Source organism: Leptidea sinapis, chromosome 38 (assembly GCF_905404315.1).
Source record: "Leptidea sinapis chromosome 38, ilLepSina1.1, whole genome shotgun sequence".
Taxonomy (NCBI): domain Eukaryota; kingdom Metazoa; phylum Arthropoda; class Insecta; order Lepidoptera; family Pieridae; genus Leptidea; species Leptidea sinapis.
Window position 1 is genome coordinate 615640 of NC_066302.1, and position 22992 is coordinate 638631.

General features: G+C 33.6%; 1 protein-coding gene across 1 annotated transcript in view; it reads right to left on the bottom strand.

Moving 5' to 3' along the window:
* LOC126975901 (tektin-2) overlaps positions 1 to 11952 on the bottom strand; it is a 33794-nt gene extending 21842 nt beyond the window's left edge. Inside the window, exon 1 of the mRNA XM_050824017.1 lies at positions 11801 to 11952. Within this exon, the coding sequence (XP_050679974.1) occupies positions 11801 to 11881 (81 nt within the window). The 5' untranslated portion in view covers positions 11882 to 11952. The remainder of the gene's footprint in view (positions 1 to 11800) is intronic.
* Between the last annotated feature and the right edge of the window lie 11040 nt (positions 11953 to 22992).

Here is a 22992-nt window from a genome sequence, read left to right on the forward strand (position 1 = left end):
TTCAATCGACCAATTCGCTTATATTTTGTGTTTCTTTTATTGTGTCGTTAAGTATTTCATAAAAACATTTAACACTCAAGTTGACATCAGTTGTAGTATACAACTTTTTGTGTCACATTTACGAAAGTTAGGCACCATAATAGATTTGTTTTGTATATTTTAAATATTGAATTCTATAGACACATCGATCTCAATGGCTGGGTGGTGTCGGTCGGGCACACATAATGGGGAACTCTCAGATAAAGTTACGTCTGTCAGATCTGTCATAAAAAGGTCAAGCGTAGGATTATTTGAATTGCGTACATAATTATATTGCGACAGGCCACCCACCTCCAGTAGATCAATAAGTAGCGAAGATTTGGTATCGTAGGCTTTACTAGGGCACAGACGAGGAAGGGAAATGTTATCGCACGACCATGTAATACCAAACACATTAAAATCACCGAGAATAATAGTTTTAGAATTGTTTAGATTTAAAAAGCGTATTACAACAATTATCATAAAAAGTGCGACATTGAGTGACATTCAGATCGGAAGGTAAGTATACAAGGTATATATTTAAGTTAAATCCACGAGGTCCTCGGTTCTCTCGTACCGTTATCCATATATCCTCTAATGAGCTTTCATAACCGTATATATGACTTGGAAACACATTGTTGAAAAGACCGAGGCAAGCGGATATTTTAAGATTTAGAAGATACATTTTCAAGTAACAAGATACAAGAACCTTCCAAAAAATTCTACTCCTACTCAAAATTATATCGGCCCCTTATTCTTCCAATAAAATGTGAAAATTCCTAAAATTAAGACATTTATTATTCATACGTTCGATAGTAATTAAAATGTTCACGGGTTTATGTAAGGAAATGAATTCTTACAAAGGAATATCTCTTATTCTTATTACAGCCTCTCAAAGTTGTCAATTTTTTTATTAAGTATCTATAAAAATTAACCTGTATTCAAAATCTAAGCTTTCTAGGTAAATCTAGCTTTAGTTAGTACAGGTAACTCATTAAACTGATAATATAGTAATTAGTAATAGTAAGTGAATACACTAAGATATCTGAAAAAAAAAAATATGTATTTACGAAATAATTGAATATAATCTTGAAATCACATATGAATATTGAAACACTAATTAGAATCAAAGTTCACTGGGCAACTTAGTATGAAATCTATACCCACGACCTACAGAAATAAAATTGAATAGGATGTTAAGATAAATGTCTCTAGTTCATGAATGTCGTATTAATGTGGATAGTGGGATTCGGGCCAGAAACTAATAAAAAAAATAATATTACTCAAATAGGTTTATTATAATTAGATTCAAGATATTTTTTATCGGTTTCTTGTTAGCTAACTACCATTTTATTCATAGCCATAAGGTTCCCACCGCTGGGCAAAAGCCTTCCCTTCTTTCCTCCCAGTTCCCTGCAAAGACCCACGGAAGGTGTAGACACCTAGAGGTCGTTTCGCCATCTTTTGTGGGGTTGGCCTCGAGGTCTCTCTTTCCCTTAATTGATAATGATTTAGCATATCATCTAATGATGACTGAATGTATCTGGCAAAGACAAAATATTTTTCAATGTTGATGGTGATTGACCGACCAAATATGATGATTACAGATTGAGCAAAACTAATGACAATATACACATTTAAATTATTTCTCTTTACATTTTATTCCCATGGTTTAAAAATAAATAACCGTGTGGGTTAATGTGGGTTAATCAATGACGTTCGCTACATAAATACTTATCACTCTAAGTCTGTTAATGGAACGGCAAAAGTGGGCTTAAAGACAATGTAAGCACACTTTTCTCCTTAGTCGTGTGTCAGCTGTGTCAATCTACAAGCCTTAGTGTGCTATAAAAAGTGCTTAAATAATACATTAACTACTCAAAAAAGGATGTTGTGACTTATCATCATCATGAGGTTATTTTATTTATATAAGATTTATATAAAAAGCGTAAGTAATTTAATAAAATGAATATTTTTTCATGAAAAATGGAACAATTATTGACAAGTCCCCAGACAAGACCCGCTTGTCAGAATGGGACAGTTGAGAGGAAACAGTCAGAAATCGACTGGCTGAACCGATTTTGATAATTATTTATAATTTTATTTGAATGCTGGTGCTTCCTGTGTGGTCCCATTGCAATTTGGTCCAGATCTGACAATGGCCACCATGAGAAAACCATAAGTCTTTAATTTGCTATAAGTTGGTTAGGTTTTGCTTATGAGATCCATGACAAAGTAACGGAACTCTTCAATTCTTATGAGTAAATTAACGATACTAGGCTCTTTTCTATGAAATCCGGATATTTGAGTCATCTACCGAAACGTAGTTATGGTCAAGTAATTGTCGTATCAAAATATGATGATCAATAGAACTAACTCCTTAATGACTTACAGTAAGGGTGCGATCTGTGGTAGAACTGTCTGTAATAAATTTACAATGCGCTATATATACGTTATTGCTGCATTGCAAAATTTAGTAGATAAAGTAGTAGTTCAGATTCACTAAAAATCTAAAAATAAAAAAAATATTAACAAAAAATCAACCGACTTCAAAAACTCTATTCCAAAACCTTCGATATAATATGCACTAAAAAGTATAAAAAATATTGCGTATTTTTATACATTCTCATTAATAAATCTAATTCTAGTAACGGTTATTGTTATTTTTGGAGTCGGTGTCAGCCAAGGTAGGTTTGTTACTACATACATAGTAATAGGTGAGATGTGCTAAGTCGCACACGCGACGTGAGGAGGCGAGAGGCGAGAGCAGGGCCAGGCGGGAGGACACCGATTTAAAAAAATAAGAATAATCGTTACTAGAATTAGATTGTATAAAAATACGCAATTATTTTTATACTTTTTAGTGCATATTATATCTATTATTTTGGAATAGTGTTTTTGAAGTCGGTTGTTTTTTTGTTAATTTTTTTTTAAAGACCTAGTGAACAATGATTAGCAATATTGTATTTTGTGTAATGTGAAAGGCTTACAAGAACGTGAACACATACATACTAGTGCTATTTACACGTTATAGTTAGTTATAATTGATACTTATTTAAATCGCAAATATGTAAAAGCTACTATTTTTCAGCGTTTCCGTACACGAGATAATGAAAGAGAATTGGTGCCAGTCGGTAGCAAGAGAGTGATATGAAGAAATTTACAAACCAAATAAGCGTATCTATATTTCACCACTAAAGGATTTAAGTTTTTTGGATTAAACAACATTTAAAATTTGACAAAAGCTGTCATACAAATATGAATGTTGATGGCCCCGCTTACACTACATATACCAAAAAGATACCCTGAAAACGATATCTAAGTCTAAAAGATTTAAATAACCAATTTAACTTATTATAATATAAATATAATATTTGAGTATTAGTTTCTCTCACTAAAGGTTATCTTAACTTATAAAATCCAAATCCCTTTAGTACGTAAAGAGGTAACTAATATATAACAAACACAAGCCAATAAATAAACAAACAAACTTTCCCTTTTATAATATGAGTCTGATTTTGATTAAAAACATAAAAAACCTCTGACTGAACAGACTTGATCGGAAAATAGGGACAGACTGACAAACGTTATAGCAACCCTCTTTTTCGTCTGGCTTAAAAAAAATACCTAACTGCTACTCCTCTGATGTCAGTGTCCAAATTAGACCAATTATATTTTAAAAAACTGGAATAAACGCAGAAATGTATAGACATAGCAGTCGCAGTTTATTATGATGTCATTTGTGGCATGTGTCATATTTTGGCTTTGATTTTGTATGAGGTGCATTGTCTTCGTCATTGGGGTTAATACTAAACATTTTAAAACCAATTTGGTTATTGTAGGGAAAAAAAGATAGTTGGGTCATTTTTCGCCCAATGACCCTAACATTAATATTATTTAAAATGTGCATTCAAAATATTTTAATCTGATGAAATGTGTATTCAGTCATGGAGTGATATTCAGCTGAATGAAATTTCTATATTGAACCATCTATTCCATTATATTTTAAAATTTAAAGTATTTTCACCAAAAACACGATCAGCGATACTGTAGTTTGATTTTTCACTAACAAAGCATCATTATATGTGTAAAGCTATGAATTATATTTCAAAAAATATTTCTTCCGCATAAAATTTTCTCGCGACTTGATATAAATATATCCCCATTAAAAACTAGTCAAAGTATGGATACAAGTGCATCAAGTGTATCCCCATTAAAAACTAGTCAAAGTATGGATACAAGTGCATCAAGTAGGTTTATATTATTTTCAGACAAAATTGGCCAAGGGTTTGGACCTTTATTAAATAATGCAGTTGCAAAGAATTGTGAGTTGATAAATATATTTAAACCCAATATAACTTTCAATAACCTCATAAATTCCATACCAAAAATAAATCTAAAAGAAAAAACGATTATAGGTATAATGTTTAGTAATAACTCTCATAATATTAGAAATAAGGACCTAATTAAAAATATAGAAAAATTAATTAATATTTCCAATAACACAAAATCTAAAGTGATGATGTGTACATTTCCATACTCCTCGGATTTGACACAGGAGCAAAATAGAAAAATATTTAAATTAAATACAACTTTGTATAATGCGACATTCCACAACAATGAAAATTTAATTTTATTTGACACAAATAAATACATTTATTATAAACTGAAAATAACCAATGGTAACCTATACCTACCATTTAGAGTTAAGCGACAGCTGGCTACTTTAGTAGCTTATAGTCTTAGTCAACAAACTACTTCCTCTGTAGTATTATTTAATAAACATGCCTCTATTGGGCGCAAAATTGTAAAATATCTATTATATATTATAAAATCGATATACAAGCCCCTATTGGGCAATGTATTAGTACTAATGTACAAAAATATAACAATGAAGATTTTTCTTCAATTAACAAGGGAGGACAACTCTTGCAATATCATACAAAATAGGCAACATTCACCAAATATAAATGTTACTGCTATAGATAATCATAATATATGGCTCATAAATATTGTTCACCAGAATATACAAGGTATCTCAAGTAAGGAATTAGAAATTGAACTGTTTTTGAGCTGCTGTAATATAGATATATTATGTATTACAGAACATTGGCGTAAGAGTCATCAGCTCCAGTTTAGTTTTAGAGAACATAAAGTAGTCAGTTCGTTTTGTAGAAGTAGGGCAATACATGGAGGTTCCCTAATTATTATTAATAATAGATTAAAATGTAAAAATAGAAGAGATATTGTTAATCTCTCTATAGAACAACTAATTGAGATAGCTTGTATAGAACTAGAGCAATTTATTATTGTAAGTGTATACCGCCCCCCCACTGCATCATATGAACAATTCCAACATAGAATGGAGGAGGTACTATCAAAATTTAGCAAAACTAGCAAGTCAATTATAGTGTGTGGAGATTTTAATATAAACTTGCTTGAACCTTCGGCCAATTGTACTAGCCTTAACAATGTATTCCAAAGTTTTAATTTGTTCAATGTATTTTGGGAACCTACTAGAATCACTTCTACAACAGCAACCTGTTTAGATAATATTTTTACAGATGTTACTATTACTAGTAAACTCTTAATTAATAATCTTCAGTCCGACCATAGTGGGCAAATTATAAAAGTAAATACAAGATTGGACAATGTCAGACCAAAAAAGGTGACGATTATACCAGTTACGGGTAGCCGTCTTGAGAGGTTTAGAAATAATTTGGTAAATACGATACCATTTTTACACTGTGGTGAAACTGCTAATTTTCACTACAACTTAGTCTTCAATTCCTTCTGTGAGGAATTTGACAGGATTTTTACTCCAGTAACGGTGACAGTAAACAACAAACATAGTTTTAATGATTGGGCAACAATGGGTATCCACAAAAGTCGTAAACGCTTATATGACCTTTATTATGAGAAACATTACAATAATAGTGAAGAATTTAAAATATATGCAAAAAAAATACTCCAAGCTCTTTAAAATAGTTTGTCATGAAGCGAAAACACGTTTCAGTGCAGATAAAATTAAAAACAGTAATAATGAAGTAAAAGCGACTTGGAGTGTAATTAACAATGAAACTGGTAGATCGAATTGCCGTAACACCTCTATCTGTTTAAATATTAGTAATCGCGTTATAAATTCGGAAATAGAAATTGCAAATGAATTTGATAAATACTTCTCCGAAATCCCGATTGTCACGACCAAATACCTTAACTCTTCGCCAAAAGCAGCATATGATATGCTTAAATTACACGTACCAGTATCTTCTACTGATTTGAAATTTAAGTATGTTACAGGTAGCGATATAATAAAAATCTTCAAATTAATTAGCCTAAAAAATACAAAAGACCTATGGGGCCATTTGACTAATATTGTTAAATACATACTTGACATTATAGCACCTGAATTAGCAATAATATTTAATGAATGCATAGATGAGGGTGTGTTCCCTGACCTCATGAAATACAGCAAAGTTATACCTTTGTTTAAATCGGGCAGTTCTTTTGACCCTGCTAATTTCAGACCTATTTCAGTGCTGCCTGTTTTTAGTAAAATTTTTGAAAAACTTTTGCTTCAACAGCTACAAATGCATTTTTGTAAATTAATGAACAAAAATCAGTTTGGTTTCACTAGGGGCTTATCAACAATTAATGCGGGTACTAGACTCATTGAGCACATCTTTGACGCCTGGGAAGAGTCACAGGATGCATTGGGCATTTTTTGTGATTTGTCAAAAGCATTTGACTGCGTCCACCATGAAACTTTACTCCTAAAACTAAAGCATTATGGAGTGAAAAATAGAGCCCTAAATCTGTTAAAATCATATTTAAGCGAAAGAGTTCAGATAGTCGATGTAAATGGCAAACGGTCTTCGGGTAAGCCTGTGGGAATAGGTGTTCCACAGGGTTCTATTCTCGGTCCTTTCTTGTTTCTTATATATATTAACGATCTACCGTTTGTGGTAGATGATAGCCATGAGATTGTATTGTTTGCTGATGATACTTCACTTATTTTTAAAGTGAAGCGACGTGCGGATATTGATGACGAGGTAAGCAATGCACTCTCAAAGATAGTGCGTTGGTTTGAGACGAATAATCTGCACTTAAACAGTAAAAAAACAAAGTGTTTACGGTTCATTACACCAAACACAGCGGAGGTACAAACCAACGTACTTATAAATTACCAGAGATTGGAACTTGTGGACACTACGGTCTTCTTGGGTATCACGTTAGATAAAAAGCTTCAGTGGGGTCCACATATTACCTATCTAGCAGATAGACTCAGCTCTGCGGCATATGCAGTTAGAAAGATTAGAGAGTACACGAATGTTGCGACCGCTAGATTAGTGTACTTTAGTTATTTTCACAGCATCATGACGTACGGTATATTACTATGGGGTCATGCTGCTGACATTGATATAGTGTTTGCAGTGCAAAAGAGAGCTGTTCGTGCTATATATCAGCTTGGTTATAGACAGTCTCTCAAAGAAAAATTTAAAGAAATAAATATTATGACTTTTTATTGTCAGTACATTTATGAAAATTTAATATATGTTCACAAAAATCGTCACCTTTTTGCTCTTAATAGTGATTTATATAACACTAGAAATAAGGGATTGCTTGTAACTAATTCTAGTAGGCTTCATAAGATACATAATAGCTTTAAGGGTAAATGTATACACTTCTACAATAAAGTCCCAGCCACTGTTGAGGCATTATCTATAAATAAATTTAAATGTTTTAAAAAAAAATGGTTCTGTCGTAAATCCTATTACTCCACTGCTGAATATCTAAATGATCGGACAGCCTGGGACTAGATTGTGATTATTTTATAGCGACTCTACAATATTGTATATTTTTAATGAAAAGAGCGCATAAAAAAAGAATGCTGGGAGAGTTTCTTGCGCCGCTTCTTCTCTCTCAGAGCGCCATTTGTTTCCGAAGCGGTAGTAGTATCTAGTAGTATAAGAAATGACATTAAAAAGAATTCTAAAGGAATCAATTTTGAGAAAATAAATGCCTTTTATGCCTTTATATATCCGTCTTTTCAAAAAGACAAGGTACAGAACTTTTATTTTCCTAATGTCTATTTTGTTACTACTCTTTATACTTATCATAAAAACAATAATTTCGAACAATACGGATATCATTTCCAAAGATTTTTGTGATGAATGTGAACAAAAATGGGATCACATGGGATTTAAAATTTATTGCCTTCACAATTTGCTTCCCACACAAGAGGCAAAGTATTCCAAGGAATAATTGTCGTATCATCATGCCTCTTACCATGGTCACGCGTATACCATTTAGCTCTGAGATAGCCAGCACTTTGAGAATCGCAAAGGATCGACTGATAATGTCGTTCAAGATATACTGGCATGGCAAGGCAAACTAATATAGGTCGTAGCGACTGTCTGCTTCCCAGTCTGTCCAGACTGTCCCTTCCTTACCTATTCGGCATATACTGGGGATGGTTATTACCTTGGAGATCTCTTTAAATTACTTTGATTATGAGAGAATATGACCAGGCGCAAACCCCATTAGAAATCGTAAAGCTAGAGTTATCTACTCATAAAAGTTTCTCAAGGAAAGGCCTGAATCCAGAACATTTTGAAAAATTGTCATAATGATTGTATGTAATACACGATTTTTTTGTTAATCTTAACAATCGTTTGTAATTAAGCTCCATTCGTGCATCGGAGCAGACCAACAACTATTTTGATTCATGTACTTTTGGTGAATTTATAATTTATTTACAAATAATGATCTTTTTTATACAAAATTGGAAGATTATTTGTTGGTATTTAATCAGACTTTGCAATACTTCTCTTATAGCTGGAGAGGAACAACGTCTGTCGCGTCCAATAGTCAATAATTTAGCTGAAATATAAATACCAACGAACTTGCTTTAAATAAAGTTCCAATGTGTTGCTAAAAGTTTTCGTATCAATAACAGTAATATGAATTTCGATAGCATCCTTCCAAGTTTCCATTGAAGCCAAAACTTTGCGCCAATGAATATTTACGATGGAACCTCATGACTGTTGAATAAGAATCAAACAGACCCGACCGCGATAATCTTGTATTTGAATTTACTGAATGTAAAAATCTTGCAGACAACTGTTCCAGGCTTCATAAAGTGTACTATTTATTAGAATGAAACCGTTTACGGTACGCTTCTAGGGAGCTAATTTAAAATCAATGGAATCATTTAGATTCCAATTACGTTTCTTTGAAGATTTGATCTTATCTGCAATATGTATTTAATTAATGTTTCTTTCGTATACATATATGTTCAGACTGGTTTAAGTCAACTGCAACTTATCCACAACGAAAACGTATTAAATTTATCCAGAATTTTTTATGAAGGACAAACGAATGTTATTAATGCCGCCCATTTTCTCTTTCAACATCAGAGGAATCACACGAGCTTTGAAAGCCTTTTAAAAGGGTGTTGACACGTTATATTATTATTTAACTTATAGGATACTTTTCAAACAATACACATACAAACTGCTCTTTCCGCTGCTGGCAGCGCTCTTCTATGATGCAGCGCATATCCCTTGTCATTGTGGACAGTGTTTTTAATAGTATTTCCCTGTAAACTTTAATCTCCTATTTCATCCCCATGTAGGTCAATGTTTAAAAAATACTCGAACAAATGTTTATAAATTATTTCTTATCAATTGCCTAAATACAAAGTTCCGTGGTTTTATCTTCGATAATGACGAATTTCCATACAAACTGCCATCCCCTCCATTTATTTTTTTTGCAATTAAAGTTAGCCTATGTCCTTTTTCAAGCTCTAGTATATCTCTGTTTTAACAAATCAACAGGTTCATAAAATAATTGAAAAGTAGCTTGGTCTTATTATTCTATTATATTTCTCAATATTTGCTTAATGTTCATTTTAACGTAGCTTAAAGAAACATTCTTAAGACATTCAAGTATTTCTTGTTTTATAAATGCAATGTTAAAAAGTGCTCTTTAAACTTAAAAACGTTAAGGTGTTTAACTCCAGAGGATCTGTGATCCGATCACAGGCCAAACCCTCAATTTAAAAAGCTTTTTCTCTTTAAATAAAATATCCATGAACGAGAATTTGATCTAACCGTTGTTAGAAGCCAAGTTAGCTTTCAATTGAAATACGTAATTACAGCTTGCTAAAATGGCCACCTTTATATTATACTAGATTTTTTGTTTTTAATAAAATCTATTTTAAGGAACGTTCCGCTTTTTAAGAAACAACTTTTTATATTTTTACGGTGGTTACGAGAGTTATAGAAACCACTACTACAAATAAAGTGATAGCTACAAAGGAATCTCAACATAGACATACCTCGCGTTTTGTAAATAATTTAATTTAACATTGGAGAATAATGCTTACGGGTATAAAGAGGTGCATTTCATTCATTGGATCTTTCAGTAACTGAGCTATTTAATGGACATTTAATGCAATACGTTAAGCAAGTGATAAAATTACTAGTGTGTATGCACTAAAAATATAATATTATGTAATGTAAAAGTTATTTACAGAGTTATACTGGTGTTTTATGAACCCAGTGCCTCTGACATTTAATAATATATTTTACTTTTAATAAATCTATAATATATTTGTATGAATATAATGTAGTTAATTACGGTAGCGGATGCATCACCTTAACGTTGTCAGTAACAAGTATAGCAATTAATAAATTATTGTGTTTAATTTAATGCAATACCATCATCAACATTTCTGCCAGAAGACATCTACTACTGGCCAAAGGCCTCTCCCAAAGATCGCCGTGACGATCGGTCAACCAACCATCCAAGAAAAAACGCTCATTCACCGTGTTCCGGCGATGTTGACCAGATCGTCGCTCCATCTTGAGGGGGGGCTGCCAACACTTCTTTCGGTATTTCTGCTCTGCCCACTGCCACTTCAGTTTCGCAACCATCTGGGCTATGTCGGTGACTTTGTTTCTCCTCTCCTCATTTCTTCTTCATTCAATCTCGCAGGGAAACTCCGATCATAGCACTCTCTATTGCCCTCTGAGTGACAATGAGCTTCCTCGCACGTGTTATGGTATTTAAATCGTAGACTCCTGTACTTCTTCTTCGTAAAAATATCTGTATTTGTAGTATGCATCTCTGACTCTTTTGTATATTTTAATTATATTTTTTCTTATTTGCATTTAGATACGGCAGAACACAATAGGGTTTTGTTGTTGATAAAAATTCAAACACTTTTGTGAGAGCAAATGCGTTATTATTATTCTAACAACTATACTTTTTTAATATTGTTCACTCCACCTAATTCGAGATTACGTCACTAACTTATCTACGTTGAATAAATAGGCCCCGATACAGCCATAGACTAAGCACAACGTAGAGACATATCATATAGGTACATATTATATAGGTCTAATTTATACGTCTAGATAGTCTGTTACTGTTAGACAACCGATAAAAACAGGCCAGGAATATTAGTATAGTGTGCGTGACAAGCTACGTCTTACAGTCGCGAAATGTATCGCGAAATGTATGAAACTTCGTGTTAATGTGCGTGCATTGCTCAAAATAGAGATTAACTCTAAACTCAATTCTTTTCGACGTTCGAGCTGTCATAGTCTAACTAGACTGTAATGATGATCTAAGATATTATTATTTATATACTCTCAAATAGCACTTGGCTTACTCAAGCAATATACGATTTCATTAATTTCTTAGTGAAATGTTCTTTTTAGCCTAGAGCAATTTAAGCAACGTTCAGGCTCACTATAGTATTGATAAATATTACCTGTAGATCGTAAAGCCGAGCGTCCCAGTCAGGCAAACTTAAATGTGGCAGTGGCTTCTCATATGTTACAACAGACTGCATTTCGCCTATTTATTTGAATAATGTAACATTAAAAATAAATGTAATGTTATACCGAAAAATTAAGTGTCAATTTGACGAATATGAGTCTGGTGCAACGTGACAGCTTCGCGTCGTTCCAAATTTGAAGCTCATTATTAGTGGCCGGATTGTGTCGTCAAGAGAAAAGACGTTTGCATTTATCAAAAAGATTTTACAATTTTTTGTTAGTTGCATAGTTCATTCATTTATTCATTAAATTAATTTTATAATAATTAAATCTATAAAAATACTTGTATTATATTAGTAACGTGCTGCCTATCAAAGTTTCTTTTCGAGAGGTGAAAATACATTTACTAAACTAGGACCTGAAACCCGAGCCCTATATATCTGGCTCGGGTATTCCACCCCTACCGACTGAAAACCTTCTATGCCTATATGCCTCCTAGCGATCTAATATCACTACTTGCTGTTGCTTATCTACCGTTGGATGGTGAGAGGTGAAAATACATTTACTAAACTAGGACCTGAAACCCGAGCCCTATATATCTGGCTCGGGTATTCCACCCCTACCGACTGAAAACCTTCTATGCCTATATGCCTCCTAGCGATCTAATATCACTACTTGCTGTTGCTTATCTACCGTTGGAAAAGATATTGATAGATACATTTGATAGATATTGGATAAGATACATTTGAACAGATTTCGCTCTTCCCGGCGGTGTGTGTGTGAGTGGCGTGAAATGATTATAGGACGATAACCACTACATATTCGATTTGCCTTTGTTTTCTCAAAATAGCATTTGTGTTAGGAACAAATTTTGCTTGTTAAACTTACTAGGCGTTTCGCTTACCTATATAGTCACAAGTTTTATTTAGTCTTCTTTCTTGTTATTTGATTCCTTCGGAATCGGAGGAAAAATCGCAGTTGATCGCTTTTTTAAATCAGAATTTATCTGCTCACTGCTATTCCTATAGATAGATATTTTTCTGATTCTATATCTTCTCTTCAGTCTTTAACAAAATTATGTTGTAGCAATGTTAAAAGTAGAAGTATATATATATATCCTTTTTCACTATATATATATAAAAGGAACTCCACATTAAAGAATCGTTTGTATAAAGCAATTTTTTTACTATCCTGGTGATGTTGGCTACTATATCCGGCGATATCCGGTTTTATCGAGCAGGGACGATACGAGTAGGACGTTCAGTCGATGGTATTTGATACGATATAGCAATGCAGGATTCTTAATACAATAGCGCTCGTCACCTAAAGACATAAGAGGTTAAGTCTCATTTGCGCTGTAATTCACTAGCTACGGCGCCCTTCAGACCGAAACACAATAATGCTTACACATTACTGCTTCACGGCAGAAATAGGCGCCGTTGTGGTTCCCATAATCTAGCCGGCATCCTGTGTATATGGAGCCTCCCACTGGTGAAATTTTTGTCGACATTCATAAACTAGGTTAGTAAGATGCCTACATCATTGCTTCAACTTAGATAAGGCTCTGACTATCACTATCATGTCTAAAATGGCATCCGACGTTTCTCGCTCCTTCAATCAAGCTCTAGAATGCGGCCCTGAAAGAAGCTTCACTAAGAACGGGCTTACATCAAATTATATTTAAGGAAGCTCATTTTCCTCAGCACTTCTTTCTGATATATTTTGGAACGATTCCAAGTGTCCTACTTACAAACAGTAGGCGTTTTAGCCAAACTTGACCACATGAATCAGAGATAATGGTGTACCATTAAAAGTAAACATATTTATTTATAGGGGAGCTAAGATCCTTGTGTATATTCTTGTTAAGCAACTCTATCCGTACTAAGACTTAAATACTACACGCGTACATTAACACTGGACCTCGCTGGAACGTGAAGCCCCCTCCCGTTCCCCTTTCACCGCCTGGCGCTCGTCCTGTTGCGTCAGTACAGTTTGCAGTTTTCATTACCGATACATGTCGTGATATTTTCATGCAGCTTTGTTTTTACACGCTTTTTATTACACCTGTACGTATGTTTGTTTGTAACCGACTCATTGGGCGCAATATTGACCCACTTTAAACGGCCAGATTTCGTTCAAACTTCGTAAATACCACAACTACTACTTCGTAGTGATGGGCGTGGATCGAATTATCAGTGTCTTATCACGATTTAGGTACGATGGACTACCTGTCCAAACGTAAGTAACTACCATAAAATGGTAAAATAGCATTATATTCTCATAACCGAATGTTATATCCCAAGAAATAATATTTCTATATTTCATTATACGTACACCTTAGTGTTTATGATATTAGAAATAGTCAGGGACTCATTTTCAATCTACATTCCTCGCGGCCGGAATGCTATTGAGTGAAATGCTATCTTCCATTAGAATTTCTATTATTCGAATGTATGGAATATAGTATATTATATACAACTAACTTGTATGCCTTCTCCTTTTACTACGCAACCCGGCATTTTAGTTTCAACTATTAGCAAAGTTTAACAGAACATGTGGCAAGTCAACGTCACACATTGTTCGAGACTGGCTCGGGTACGCCCACTTGGGCGTATTATTAGTTGCCGCACTTTGAAGACGTAGACATATTTGTCTAATTGTACACTGGATGAAAAGTAACACCATGGTTTTTAATATATCTTATAATTCTTTTGTTAGTGTCTTCAATATAAAACAGTTTCATAGGGGCGGTAGCCTCATTCCGGTAAAAAAAGTCACTTTATAGTATGTGATCACAGACGCCTGTCGCAGTGTGTATAATAATAATAATAATAATATCTTTTATTTGACACACACATAAAACATAACATGGCTACAAAAATAAGAATAAAAAAGAAAACTTATAACCAAAACTAACGTAGAACATATTTTACAAAGCTTAAATAAATAACTTTCCCCAGATATTATATAGCAGCTGTGTGGCAGTGTTTGTCAAAAGGGATGCTACTCAGGTTACCCGTGACAATTGGTCACAGCATTGATTTTCAGTAGCTCCCGTTTGACGCTTGACGTTGCGGTGCTAAGTAATAAATTATTAGGCAATTATAAATATTTATTCCAACATAATATTATATAATAAAAAAAAATTATAACCATTTCATAAAAAAATCTATAATATAAAAGGACGACACGTGAAAATAGAATTAGTTCATGTGCATAAGTCGAGTTAGTAATTATTTTGTTGGGCGATGTAGGTATATATTTGTATATATAAACTTTTACAAGATCCCGGAAAACTAAAAAATTACAAGTGTTGCGTAATTGAACGAATTTTTGAGCAATGTTTGTGAGGTCAAGGTAGTATAAATGACTTTCTAAATGCTTCGTATCTTGGGAATAGAGCGATCGCCCCAATGCTGTAAATCAATTTTATTTATGAATAAATCCGAAACAAGTGCGCCCATCGAGGGTTCCTTGCATATCATCGGGTACCTATAGTACCTAATATGAAAGGGAATAAGTTTTTATTCCTTCTTCGTAATAAATAGAAAACTATACTTACATCATAAATACATATAATTAAATAATAATGAAGCCCTCTTGTACGATACTCCACAATCCACATGACATGGTTAACATTTTTAAAAATTTGGACCGTAGTTCCTTCCATAAGGACTCTAATTTAATTACAGATGTATAGTTTTCAGACTTTTCCCTATACCTAGTAGTATAAGACGGTCTTACCTGCCCAATTTTAAAGGTTTTCGATTCCCTAGATAGTGTCGAAATAATACGTTTACATGGCGCATAATTTTTTTTCATAATCTTAGAAGTTTGATTTTTTCCACAGCTTAAAGAGACTGTAGACTTGAGTTCATCGTTTTAATTTCAACTCGATACGTCCATGAGTTGCCGAGATAAAAGGTCTTGACAGATATACGGACGGACGTACAACATAGTACAAGTTGTTTATTTTTGGGGTACGGGACCCTAAAAAACACTTGCACCGGTCATTCTCAGTTCTGAGGGAAATAAGCATAGGTTTTTTTAATATGTTTTTTTTTTAATTTTCGTAGTGATCTTTATATCATCAGTAAAATAAGACTGACGCGTTAGTAACTTAAGTTCAGATCAAGTTTATCACTTTTACGCTGGGAGTAATTTCACACACAGCTTCATAAGTGAATCGTTTCTAAAAAAAGAGTAAAAGTTAAATGAACTTACTCGTTCCTACTTATAATATGATATGTACTCAAGACGAAACGACGGAACCGAGACTTTTATTAAGGCGAGGTTCCTTCATAACATTTTTATGTAACGCGAGCTGAAAAACTGTGAATTTTATCTTGTCTTTAAAATATTACATCCTGCCCAAAGGTCGGACCACGCTCCATGTGAGTCCTATCTTTCCCCATAAATTAAAAACATGATAAACGAAATTTCATCCAAATTATTTTAAATGGCCAAACTTTTTGGTATTCATGAAAAGACTGGATAATTAAAAAGTGAACCCATTTTCGAGACGCTTTCCCATACAAAGGGTTTCCTGGCATTCCAATAGGTTCCCATTTTGCGTTTAAATTTTTTCGAGTTCGGGTTCGGGTTCGAGTCCCGCATCGTTCATAAATTTAGGTTACAAATTTTATTTGTTATGTCGCGTAGCAACGCTTCGACGTACAATAATTTCGACAGCTCCGTCAACAATACTCGTAGCTCAGCGGAAAAGTGTTTACTTCAGACGCTGGGGACCCGGGTTCGATATACCGACCAGTGTAAGGATTTTTTTTTGGGTTTTGTTAAAATTAAAAGAAATTTCTAGTAACTTCAGGATTAAATCGAACAGATAAAAAAGGATGAAAAATGTGTAAGCATGATAAAAAATGGGTAAAAGAAATTTCTAGTACAATTTAAATTTAAAGATTGAATTGACGATAATCATTTTGAAAATAGAACAGACCCGGGGGTATATAAGCTGTACTAAGCGTGGCCTACGGCAGTTCCAGTTCAGACAGAAAGTGAAAAGGAAAAGAAGATAGAGAAGAAGAAGTACTGAAAAGTGGAAAGTAATTCAGGAGAAGAAGAAGATAGAACAGAACGAGTATTCGGTGCGGTGTGATCTGCTGAATGCACCGCCGTCGACAAGAGGAGCAGACCGGCTAAGTGCAAGTTCATGGAATTGAACACAAATTAAGGCTCATTCCTTTAAGCTGAGTTCTAATTTCGAATCCCTGACCCACTCTCGTGTCAGTATAATTAATCCCAGAAGTAAGGGTTATCACATTAAAAAAAAAAAACAAATTTGTTAAGAAATGATTCAAAAGAATACACTTCAATCAGCACTATAGTGAATTTCTTAATTTCCATCTTGAATAGTTCCTATGCAATCATATGGAGAACACAAACGCCCTGGGCATTTGTGTTTCCCAAGCACTTACCGGTCTATCTCATGCAAAATAATTGATGTGCAATTAGGTTAACGCCGCCTGAGCTAGCAAAAAACCAGTCACCTACACACAAAGGATTCCATACCATCGTACAAGATATTTAGAATATTAATTTGAATGAAATAATATTTAAATTGAAACAAATTCTTTCACTTTGTAATTCTAGTTTCCAGTATCAAGGAATCTTGATTTTTCATTATTTTTTTGATATCAAATGGTGCTTTCACACTGCTGTTTTAAAATGCATAAATGTTATAAACATTTTCAAACACTAATACTTGCTAACAAATGACGTAAGGGATTGTTAGCTGCTGTGAGTAATTCTGCCTTGGTAATCGAGAGGGCAGTATTTGTCACAATTTAAGCGTTTGTGACAAAATTATACACTCGATTTATATATTATACATGTCAAAAGAAAGGAAAAAATGTGTTCTTTACAGAAGAATAACATTGTTTTAACATTTTTAATAGGGTTATTCTAAAACATCACAAATCGTGTCTTCATTACCATATTCTTAACTTATTTTAATCAATATTTAGGTAAGAGGGCAGTAAGTGCCATAGATACTGCACTCTTGCTTAGTTTTATTTCATACTGCTATATTGCTTAAAGAATCCAAAATAATAAATTTAAATTACTACTTAAAACAGCAGTAAAGAAGCATTATACTGCCCTTTACCTTAGATTTTTAATTATATTTTGACCATTTCACTATGGAGTAAAGAACGTTACTGGTTTTTAGAGTATTATAAGTAAGGTCTTTTCAGAATTTCTTAAGCAGTATGTCTGTAAATAGTAGGGAAAATAAAAAAATCATTATTAAAATTATTATTCATCACTTTATAAGTTACTGTGTTTCATTTTCTCCGCCTTCGTCTTCCTCGATTGCCAAGTTTTCAACATTATTTACAAACAAATTTTCCCAAAAAAATCTACGATTAACAGGCATTAACGGACACAAGTTTTGAATTATCTGCTTTTTCCTTTCGTCAGCAATTCCTCTTTCAATAATTCTGTGATGAGGTTAAGGTATTTCTTTTAATTTAAGAACTTTCACCTGTAAAAAGCTTAATGATCGGAATGTTTCATCTTTATGGTTGGTTAATCTTGTAATGAATATCTAAACTCCCTCTGATAACTTGTACAGCAACTATGTCTTTCAAGTATACCCCGGGCTGAGTATTACGGAGCCTATGCTGAGATGATTTATCTTGAAACTGGAAGAAGTCGGTGACATTAATTTTTATAACAGTAACATTTTTCGTACAAGTTGCGACACAATTGACATAATCATTAAAATCATAAACCTTCCTTTGCTTTTGTAGAGATTTTTTAACCAAATGATGATATCGGCTGACACATGGCAGAGGCAATATCTTCTTATTTTCGTCCCGATATCACTTCATTCCACAAAACAGCGACCGGTTTCTGTTTATCTGTGAATTTGCTTAAAGGCACAAAGCTCTCGTTGAAGCATATAATACGAGTGGTAAACAAGACAATTTTGAACATATCTATACGTTGAAGCAGCACGTATAGATATGTTCGCTGAAAAATAAGTAATTCTAGTTCTTCATTACTTTCCTGGTTTTTCACATCATTTTGATATTCCTCTCTGCTGTTAATGTATCTTTCGTTATGTTTCAGATAGGCATTGCAGTTTACACAATCTGAACATATATCTTCCTCACTGTGCTTAGTTTCTTCTTTATACATTTTATACCCTGTACAAATTTCGCATTCTTAGTTAGAAAGAGTTACAAATGAAATATTCATTTGTTTTGTAACAAATTCGTATGAAATTTTATGGTCTGGATACTTGGCTTTGTAATCCTCGTAGATAATCTCAAGAGTCACATCGCTCGACAAATACCTTCTTCTCGGAGCATGTTCTTTTCGATAGTGTGATATGACTGGGTTATACTGAAGAACATGGTTTCTAAATTTACTTACTGTGTTTATTTTTTGTCTAATGTTATGTTTGCCCCTCTTATCTTATTGATCAGATATATCTTTTCTAATATTTTTAATTACCTTTTGTAATTTTTTTTATTATATCCTAACGTGGTCAGAAAAAACGTTATACACACTTCGATTTTCGTATTATCAGATGTCAGAAAAAAATATTTGTACATTTTATTGCGCTTATAAGTGTTGCTTTCATTGACGTTTTTTCTTGATTGAACCTTCCTTGACTTCGGATGTAAGGTTCTTTATGATTACTCCTTGTGCTTCCCAACCAAGGTTCAAATAATTATTGTGTATCTTCCAACCGCATCATGAGTGAATTTATCGTTACATTTTTTTGGGTATAAACGGTACAAATATAAAGTATTATTATTCAAAACGGATTAGTAATTAGCTTTATTTTCCATTTAAGTAAGTTGTTTATTTATACATAACAAAGCATATTAAATAAAAGGATTCTTTACAATATTTAAAATAAACAATAATTACTCACCTTATACCTACTTGGCGTCAAAACTACGCGTGACGAAAAGGCGCAAATAAAATAAAATCAGACGATCATCACTCAACCGCGCTACTTGAAGCGAAATGACCGAATATTTTGATACGTAGCTAGTAGAGCAGTAACAACCACTTACTGCTCTACTGATTTACAAAACTATTAAATTATTTCATCTTTTGCTATGTTATAAAAGCAGTAAGTGATGATACTGTGTTTATATTAATGTGTATTATGAGTCATTCATTATAAAATTACTATCTTAAAGCGCAGTACAGCTCCATACTGTAGATTAAACTAGTAAAATTTATTTGGTACTTTGGTTAATACTAACGTTAAGAGCAGTATGTCAGAAATTTACTGCTCTTTTGTTAAGAAATATGTGAATACTAATGAAAAGGGCAGTATATCATGAAATACTGCTCTTTTACCTAGTTAACTAAATTATTTTACCGTTCTTACTGCTATTCATCAAAAAAGAAAATGCATTTCTAATATATATAGATGTATGAAACCTAGATAGGAAGAAAGCTCGTTTGATGTACATTCCAAATCAGTAATAAAAAAAATGGCCACCTTTGACTTACTGCCCTTTCGATTACCAGGGCAGAATTTTACACTAATGCAAAATGTTTATAAACATTTGACAACATGAAATCATGAAACCGCACCCTAAACACACGCAACTCGAGTGTGAGGCCATTGCTTTCGTGAGAGCGCGGTATATAAAAAAAGCCCTCATTCAATTAATCCAGACAGAAAATCTTTCCCACCTTAACCCCATGAGGATTCTACGCCCCTCTAAGGCAACCTTGAGCCGAGCAATGGTAACTTAATCCCTACGTGTGTCAGAGTGACTGCCAAATGTACAAGGATACGGGAATTCTAAAGACGTACGCCATAGCACATATAGTAGAGAAAAGATTTACGGACTTAAGTGCTACAATCTCCAAGTATAAAAAATAAATTGGTGAGTCTGGCTAAAACATTCTTATTCCTTATTTCTTTACTAAACCTTCAAATCTACTGCCTTCTGATATAGAAATTGTATTTCGATATTTTGTGTTTACATTATGTGTAGTGATTCTGTTGTTATAAATTATCGTTTGTTGTGTTTCCTACTTTATATGACTCCTTAAGAACATTGCTTACATAAAGGCAAATCTTTTGCAATATTTAAGTCGGGATGCACTTCTGACCCGAATAACTATCGTTCTGTGTCTGTTTTTAACGACCCATAGTAAACTAACTTCATATGAAACAATTTAGCTTTAATAGGGGGCGTTTAATAACGGATGCAGGTGTTGAACTAATCAAGAATATTTTTGATGCCTGGGCGGAATCGCAGAGTACACTCTTTTGCTTGTGTTCAACATTCAACGTTGGTCAGGAAGGTCTTTCAATATGCCATAAAATGAACTGCGCTCGATCTTATGATTTCATATTTAAGCAATAGAATTCAGAAGGTTGACGTGATAAGCAGAAGATATCCTATGGGACTCCTTTCAGTATGGGGGGTACAAGGATCTATTCTTGAACCGTTCTTCTTCCTTATCTGTATAAATAATCTTCCTAACCTTATATATAAAAAAAAACATTAGGTAGTATTATTTGCGGATGACACTCCACTGATATTAAAAGTGAAAAAAAAACCAAGTTATGTATGACGAACTAAACGATATATAGGCTTAGCATTAATGGCAAATAATGGCTAATGGTTTACCATTAGCAAGCGTAATTATTATTAAGCGTTATTAATTAGTTAAACGGAGAGATGTTTAATAGGTGGAATCCGCTATATTTATTGGCATTGCTCTGGATTCCAAATTACAATTGTCCCCCATATTGAAGGATTGGCGAACAGACTTAGTTGTGCAGCATACGCGCTTAAAAAGATTACAATCGGCGACAATGGCCGAGCCTTCCTGTCAGATATCACCGCTTTAATAAATGTCATGCGGGCAGGCAAAGTACCCCAAAATTTTGCTTCCGTTCTGTATGGTGCCAACTTATGTGCTTTTAAAAAGAAAGATGGCGGCATTTGGCCGATTGCTGTAGGTTGCACCTATAGACGAATAGCTTCCAAAGTTTTTTGTAAATCTATAATGACTAAACTTGCTAATAGATTTCAGCCACTGCAGCTAAGAATTTGGTTCGAAAGGCGGCTGTGATGCTGCAGTACATGCGCTCCGTTCCTTTTTGAAAAATGGTGGAGGTGAGGTGGTCTTGAAAGTGGATGTAAAAAATGCCTTGAATTCCGTAAGTAGATCAAGAATTTTAAAAGAAATTCAAAATTCGATTCCAGAAATATTTAGCTATCTTTGGCAATGTTATGGTTCGGAGTCAAAATTATTTTATAGGGACAATGTTATCCAGTCTTCTACTGGTTGTCAACAGGGTGATCCACTCGGACCGGTAATATTCAGTCTCGCTATACACCCAATAATTAATTCACTAAACTCTAAATTAAATATGTGGTACTTAGATGACGGCACTTTAGGAGGGGAAACAAATAAAGTTCTTAAAGATCTCAGATTTTTGATAAAAAGTTTTATGAAATTGGTTTAGAGCAAAATTTTTAAAAGTGTGCACTTTTTACCTCAGATTTGGTACCTTTTGATAGAAGAGATGCGATAATTAAACAATTCAACATTATTGCCCCAAATTTAAAATTTATAGAAAAGCAATCTCTTCGCCTTTAGGTGCACCAATTTTGGAAGAGTATTTCTCAGCATTTATAAATGAACAAAATTCAAAATTTGAACAATATTCAGACCGCTTACTATGCATACATTCCCACATGGCCTATCATATAATTCGGTTTTGTCCTTTTGTCCCCAAGCTAACCTATGTTCTCCGATGTTGCCCTCTTTGGAATCATGAGATACTTTTGTCAAGTTTGGACGATTCTCTACGTAATTTACTATCAAAAATTTTAAATTGTTCATTGTCTGATGTTTGTTGGTGCCAGGCCTCACTGCCCATTTGTTTTGGTGGAATTGGCATCATAAAAATATCTAGAATATCCTTACCAGCATTCTTATCTTCTGTTCATAGTGTCTTTATATGATTAAATTATCTTCCCGTCATTAGGGTCCCTGCCACTGGTGTATGCGGAAACTGCTAAGAATGCTTGGAAAGTTGCCTGTCCAAGTGAAAATTTCCCTTGAAACATACGATATCAAAAGCTTTTAGATGAGTCACAGTGCAAATTATTTCAAAAAAGGATTTAATTATCAAGTCACAATATTTCGGATAAGGCTCGTTTTATTG